Source organism: Limulus polyphemus, unplaced genomic scaffold (genome assembly GCF_000517525.1).
Source record: "Limulus polyphemus unplaced genomic scaffold, Limulus_polyphemus-2.1.2 Scaffold2710, whole genome shotgun sequence".
In the NCBI taxonomy this organism is placed as follows: domain Eukaryota; kingdom Metazoa; phylum Arthropoda; class Merostomata; order Xiphosura; family Limulidae; genus Limulus; species Limulus polyphemus.
Genome location: NW_013668320.1, coordinates 43,863 through 51,989, shown reverse-complemented (window position 1 = coordinate 51,989; position 8,127 = coordinate 43,863). Strand labels below are relative to the sequence as shown.

Below are 8,127 nucleotides of genomic sequence, written 5' to 3'. Positions count from 1 at the left end.
ATATATATATATATATATATATATATATATATGTATACATGTAGCTATAGATATGGTTACAACATAGACTCCGCAAAAAAGTAACAGAAAAAAAATATTACCCTGAAATTCTCGCTCATGAAGCAGTAAACTAAAGGATTGACGAAACTATTAGCCATGGAAAGCCAATGGCAACAGAAGAAAGCTGCTACAAATGCAAAATACTCTTCTTCGTTCTGAACGATGGTGAAATCTTCTTTGAAGTATATCAACATGCTGAAGATGTGAATTGGAAGCCAGCAAACAGCAAAAAGTAAAACCACAACGGCTAACATCTTAATGGCCTGAGGATTAAAAAACAAATATTTATGAAAGGGCTTAAAAGTATAGTTTTGTAAGCCTGAGGATTAAAAACCAAATATTTATGAAAGGGCTTAAAAGTATAGTTTTGTAAGCCTGAGGATTAAAAAACAAATATTTATGAAAGGGCTTAAATGTATAGTTTTGTAAGCCTGCGGATTAAACTTATTTTTAAAGTGGTTTTAAAATATAGTTTCAAAGGTCTGTGAATTATTTCAAAAAATGAATCGGTTTCAAACATAATTAGAAATGAATTGTTTGTAAAACGGCGAAAAAATATATTTTAATAGTTTTAGGATGAATAGAAAAACGTTAATTAAACAGCGTAAAAGTGAAGTTTTAAAAGCCTAAGGAATAAAAAAAAGTTTAGAAATATAGTATTGATTACATGAGAATTAGAAAGCAAATGCTTATAAATCATCTTAAAAGTGTAGTTTTAATAGCTTGAGGAGTAAACATAACAAAATTATTAGAAAAGAAATATTTATAATACGGTTTAAGAATTATACAATTTGTAACTAGAGTTAGTGGAACTTCTTGTCGTTCCTCGAGGTAGGGGACGTTAAATAGAAACATAGATTTTTATTAGGAAGCATTGAATTATGAAATTGTATTAGATCTTATAAGACTCTTAGAAAAAGTATAAGTCTGTTTTAGTTTTATAATCTTTGTCAGAATGGATTGTAACAATGAAACGGAACCTTGAAGAGAAATCTTTGTCAGAATGGATTGTAGCAATGAAACAGAACTTCCAAGAGAAATCTTTGTCAGAATGGATTGTAGCAATGAAACAGAACTTTCCTGTTTCATTGCTACAATCCATTCTGACAAAGATTTCTCTTAAATTTCAAGAGAAATCTTTGTCAGAATGGATTGTAGCAATGAAACATAACTTTCAAGAGAAATCTTTGTCAGAATGGATTGTAACAATGAAACAGAACTTTCAAGAGAAATCTTTGTCAAAAGAATTGTAGCAATGAAACAGAACTTTCAAGAGAAAGTGTCCTACAAATGTAATTTAAAAAGATACTATATTCAACAGTTGTTTTTAAAACAAAAATTCATTAAAGTTAAACTATTATATTTTGTCTTCCATACCATTTAAAAGAGAGATTAGGTCCAAATTAAAAGTCGTGTGTTTTAACCTATTTCACTCTTTCAAAAGCTACCAGTATTAACCGATTTTTCGAATACTCTAGTTATATGTACGGGAGATAAACGAAATAAACAATTTAACTGGGTAGAGTTCTAAGATAAAATCTCTTTCCCGATTGGTCTAGCTGAGAACTGTCAATTCTACGAAATAAACAGAAGCCTTTCTGAGAAGATAATCAGCTTTATATGTCAAACACGTAATAGTCAACATTACAAAAGGTAATATTCATTATTTATTTGTCAAGATCTTAATTATCAATACAGCGTTAATTTTGAGTGCTGCAGAAAGTCCACTGTTAACCATTTGAAGATTAGACGTGCCTTACCTTATGTTTAGACTGAAGCTGCTGATGATCTCTGACGTCATGAGCGTTACCAGGGACACTGTGTTTCCACATCTTCAAGCCTATAGTAGCATATGTGTAAGTTAGAACCAGCAGTGGTAGGAGAAACGTCACGACGAATACGACGATTGTGTACACCTGGAAGAGAATACATATATAACAACCGTTTCGGATGAATAATCAGAGAAGCAGCTAAAGTAAACTTCTGTGTCTCGAAGAAGTCTATGTGATTAAATTGACAGTTTCGAAATCAATTATTACGAATGTAATAAAGCTATTTTGATGTTTCCGTCGACCTCACTTCCTTACAGTGACATATACGTAATCAAAATCTGGTTATATACACTTTTGCAGCATATGTTACTAAGCATCTCTATACGGTCAAAACGTAATTGTCTAACGACAGAAGACTATGGGTATCATATTTCAGGACGTAGAAAGTATCGTTATAAGAATACTTAAATATTTTACATAATATTAAACGTAATATTGAAAAAAATACACATTAACAAAACACAATTTACACGACCAATTCTTAAAACAACCTTAGTATCTTTTAAAATTAATTCTCTTTCAAAGAAAACTTGTAGCATTGAAACTGTTATTTGTATGTCTGAAATTAACAAATGTTCAACATGTTATCATTTTAGTCACACAGCCCATATGTTATCAGGATGGCTCAAACTCCTAACCTGCTTCTGCTACAGAGGTAAATTTTATATGTACTTATGTTACTGTTATCAGAGTGACTCAAACACATAACCTGTTTATGTTATCAGATGAAGTTAAATTTTATATGTACTTAAGATTCATGTTATTATAATTACTCAGACACATAACTTGTTTCTCCTATATTCATAGGGTGATTTTAGAGAAAACCCTACATTTAACTGATTGAACATTAAACCCTTCTTTTCCTAATGGAGCTAAATTCCATCAAGTGTCATACGTTTTAGGCAGGAAATATTTGGAAGTGTTACTGAGTATTTCAATATTATAAATACTTATCTAAAACACTTTTCTCACAAAGTAACTTTGTTTTTATTTCTCTTCGTCTACTTTCTTTCAACAATACGAGACTAGGAATCTAAATATGACTGTGCACAAAACAAATAAATGAACATTCTGAAGAATAGATTATGCTTGTTTCTCTTTTTCACTTTCTTTCAACAATACGAGGACTAGGGAGTTGAATAAGATTTGTGCACAATAGGAATCAATGAACATTCTGAAGAAAGATGAGGCATGCTGTGGCTTTATATGCCTTGATATGCTAATCGAGAATGGCAGAGAGTGCAATAATCATCTTATGTGACAGGTTTTGAAACACACTATGCTATGCATAAACTATTCTAAATAAAACTTGTGATTCTATCTGTGTCTCTGTTGAAATTTGGTTTCCTTGGGGCAAATATTTGTAAAAATGTAATCATTTTAAATATGGGCTTTACCTTGAAATAACCCTTGACTTTTATGTAGATGAGTCAAACACATAACCTGTTTCTGCCGTGAAATAGAGTTAAGTTCAATTATAAAAGCCGTTAACTCATAAGGAAGTATTGCAATCAAAATTCAACTTCGTACTTAACCGTTTTTAAGTTATCAGTTAAAATCACTCTTCAGGTAGCTAATGTATACGGATTCTATACCTAACCTTCGAGAACCTAATTAATGCGGACATTATTAGAACTTTCTTCAAATCATGCGTATAAATAACAGCTATCTTTTCCAGATGGCTTAATAAGATGAAATTATGTTTAAGGGATAATGTCCAATTTTCAAAACGAATGTCATACCGCTAAGCCATATCCTTAATTAATCCGTGTTGGTGATTTCTCTTGAAAGTGAAAACACCCTTTTTGCACATGTTTTATTCATATTTCGTGGAAAAATCTTAATAAGGAACGTTTGTATTTATTTCCCCCTATATTTGTCTTTCATTTGGAAATTAAACTTTTCACTTGTGGTATTATTCAAATTTAATCCTATTAACTTCCACTACACTACACTTTATAAAACCTATCTGTCTGAAGTACACGTTTATAGTGTGATTTTCTTCTTTAAAAAAGGTGTAAGTTTTGGTGGTGTTGTTGATCTTACAAGACGGAGTTATATCACTTTCAAATGAGGTTATTGTAGCAGAAAATATTAGCGGATTATTTTAAGATGTCTATAAAGACGAACAAGATTTTGCTCTCAGCTACATCTTAACGATTTCAAGTTAATTCAAGAAAACTATAGTTCAAGTGTAAGTAGAAAGTGAAAGCATTATATTAATTTCTTATATAGCTAACTGAAGTCAAAAACGATATGTTAAAAACATTAAATAAAATATAGGCGTTGAGAGAAAAGTAAGATAACATGTTAATAGTGATTATGGTCAACATTATTTGGTTAAATAAAACTTGCGGTGTAAATATTAACATGTTAATAGTGATTATCGTCAACATTATTTGGTTAAATAAAACATGCGGTGTAAATATGAACATGTTAATAGGGATTATCGTCAACATTATTTGGTTAAATAAAACTTGCGGTGTAAATATGAACATGTTAATAGGGATTATCGTCAACATTATTTGGTTAAATAAAACTTGCGGTGTAAATATGAAACTTAATTTCATTCTGCAAATTTAGGCTTTTGTTTAAAACCAGGGTATTTACCCCTTATGGTTTATTACTTTACGTACTTCGAAACGATTCCTTAACATGTATTCTATAGACTGATATATTTAAAAGAATACCTTTTCTATTGATGAGACTTTGTAGAAAGGACGGCAACCGAGTGTTGTAGAAACACAAGTGTAGAGGACGACGTTTCGAAAGTCTTCCTCCTTTCGTTTTCAGTTGCCGTCCATTCTACAAAGTTTCATCATGAATACTCTGCCTAAACAATCTATCACAGAATACCATTTCTATTATTCTGCTGATTTTAGTTATCTGAAGAACATACTTATCTTCTTTGCTAACATGTAAATTTTTTAACCATATTTACTGTCTTATGTTTAAAACAAATTCCTTACTTTTAATCGTGTAGGTGACTACGTTTGGAGCCATGTCTGAACCTTTCTTCTTACAGTTTTTCTTTTTAAAAGAAACGTATTTACCTTGCTATCAAACTCATCCATAACTTCGTTACAGTCGTAGAACATCTGTTCTTGTATATAGAAAACTTCAGCTCGCCCGTGGACCAACTGTACACTGGATATTCCTGAGGCTACTGTCCAGATGACTGCGATGATAACTAGTCCCCTGGACTTTGTCCATTGAAAACCAAGGGGATACATAATGGCGTAGTATCTGCGTGATAACTGTTCTTTTAGTTCAAATGAACCTTCCAAATATTAAAAGAGTAAGAACATATTTGGGGAATAGGTACTAGTTTTATTTTATACATCACAATCCAAGGACCTGGGTTTGATTGGAAAAGGGACAGTTCATTTCACATCAGTAAATTATTTCATACATTTGATTCCCTATTTCTCTGCTTTAAATAGAATATTTAGTGCTAATAAGTTTATTTCTTTTACTTAGGATAAACAATTATTGGAAAATACGTTAAAATTAAAATAATGAGCCTTACAAGATATAAGCAATCTTCACTTTCTCGCTTCTAGTCCTAAAGTAACATAAATAAGTCAAACAAATTTAAAACAACGTTAAATATATTCTGTAAATTATTATATTACGTAGTGGTTTCAAAGCTTATATCTTCATTATTAGTCCCTCATTAAGTTATGGACTTGCAACTCTAAAATCCGGGGTTCAACTCCCCGTGGTGGTCTGTTGTGTAGCTTTGTGCTAAAACAAATTCTATCTCTAGTAATGTGATTGATATAAAAATAATTAAAACAAACAATTCAAAATTTTCAATTAAAATTAAATCATATTTAGAAAGAAAATTATAGCATTACTGAACAGGGTACCAGTTTTAAATATTTTTCTTTTAAGGCGTCATTTATAGAGTCATACCACTTTCATTTTCGCTTATTTTCATGATTTTATTTTAAAATCCAACTTTAGAAGTTTCTTACTGCTTTGTAGTTATTCAAATAATATATTCCAAGCGAACTATGCTTGTATTAAATATAAACTTGTGCCTCGATATATATAAATCGCTTAATTAAAAAGCTACTTTTTACTGAACTACAGTTTCGTTTGTTATATATATATATATATATTTAGATGTTCGCGCAACGCTACACGAACGCTATCTTCAACAGCTGTCCCTCATTTTGAACTGATAGACTACTCGTTGATAAAGAGTAGTCCAAGAGCTGACGGTGGGTATGGTTGACCAGCTACATTCCCACTAGCCTTTCACTTTTAAATTAGGGGTGGCTAGCACAAATAGCTCTCTAAAATTCAAAAACGTCACTCCTATAACGCATACACAGTCCCAAAGTGCGGAGCGCAATGTTAAGACAATAGGCTGCAAGCCATAGCTTCTTAGATTTATAGTACAACACGCTAAATGCTATGCCACGCTCGCCTGTTATGAAAAAAAAACATTCCAGTACATTTATAAGCACATTATTTCTGGAGAATATTAATATGTTACTATCCTGAATTTTGAAAAAAACGTGTTCTCCAAGGAAACGTTAAACATGCTATAACTAAATAAAATATTGATCATAGTTCAGTGTGATATTAAGATTGTTTTTATATGTAAGTTCTTTCTCCCATTTACTTCAAGAAAGAGCATGTAAACATTGAATTGTTTTCAATATTCAACACATACGATGCTTTATAGACATACTGTGAGGGGTTATCGATCGTAATTCGATCACGTTTGTTGTTACGGGAGTTGTTTTCGATAAGTTTAAAACTAAGGTCTTTCTTTACTACATTATATAAACATGTACTAATAAATAAGATATCTGCTGTTTTAATGAGAATTACGACTAAGCCTTCACCCCAATGTCATATTCTGCAACATTTTAAGACGAGTTTGTATCGTCTCAGCGTTATAGGTATTCTTCACCGTCATTAGCCATAACAGAAAAAAATCATAAACATCGGGTCTTAACTGCATAAAGTTACAGAGCTTCATATTACATGGTTCTTCGTCATGTTTCAACAAAAGCAAACTATAGCTTAACACCATGTAAGGAGATTACTGTCCTCAGACACGTGTTCAATACACGATTTTATATATATCATCATTTGTGAGATTAAAAGTTTTAATAAAAGGGAATAAAATTATGAATGTTATTTACGTGTTATCCCTATTATATGTGTTCTGGAAACAAGGTCTTTAAAATATTGATATAACGTACACGATTGAAAATGTATAGTGTGTTCAGAGGCGTATCGCACACAACAGCCTGATACTCTCCCACAATGCTAAACCCGACCCATAGTAGATGGGAATCATTTTCATTGACATTGTAGAGGTTGGTAAAAACAATGTAATTTAAACTCCTTAGAATAGAGCTATAAATGACAATTGTACGACAATCTGAATGTGACAGCGAGGCCTTAATAAATCTTCTAGACAAAAATGGCGTCTGTTTTACACTTGTTAATAATAGGTGTGTATTGAAGAGATATAAATGACAATTTTACGACAATCTGAATGTGTCAGCGAGGCCTTAATAAATCTTTTAGACAAAAATGGCGTCTGTTTTACACTTGTTATTAATAGGTATGTATCGAAACTTAGATTCTAGCAGGTTGAAACATAAGAAAACTGTAAAGATTATATCTAAACTCCAGGTATAATGCTGATTTATATTCAACAAGACAGTTCTATTATAATGTATTTATTCGTGCTAATATATTTAGTGAAAGATTTAATGGTGTAATAACACATATCAAAAGCCGATACATTCCTGAATAATAACACAACAAGTGGTTAGTATTAATACAAATAAGATAATAAGGGATAAGTTGACACGTTTAAATGAAATCTTTTGATAGTTGTATTTTGTGTATTGTTTCGGGCATACGACGAAGAGCGTCTGCCCGAAACACTGGAAAAGATAAAGCAATCAAAAAAGTTTTCATTTAAACGTGTCCATTTATTGTCTTTTATTAATTTTTTCTTCTCATGGAATTCTTGCATCATTCTTACATAATAGCACAGACACACAGTGTAGTATCTTCTCACGACATTCTTTCATTTGCATCATTCTTACATAATAGCACAGACACACAGTGTAGTATCTTCTCACGACATTCTTTCATTTGCATCATTCTTACATAATAGCACAGACACACAGTGTAGTATCTTCTCACGACATTCCTTTCATTTGCATCATTCTTACATAATAGCACAGACACACAG

General features: G+C 31.4%; 1 protein-coding gene across 1 annotated transcript in view; it reads right to left on the bottom strand.

Moving 5' to 3' along the window:
- LOC106467698 (probable G-protein coupled receptor 83) overlaps positions 1-8,127 on the bottom strand; it is a 49,891-nt gene that overhangs the window by 9,529 nt on the left and 32,235 nt on the right. The window contains exons 2-4 of the mRNA XM_022395896.1: positions 4,946-5,138; positions 1,821-1,976; positions 102-323 (exon numbers count right to left, since the gene is read on the bottom strand). Of these exons, the coding sequence (XP_022251604.1) occupies positions 102-323; positions 1,821-1,976; positions 4,946-5,138 (571 nt within the window). The remainder of the gene's footprint in view (positions 1-101; positions 324-1,820; positions 1,977-4,945; positions 5,139-8,127) is intronic.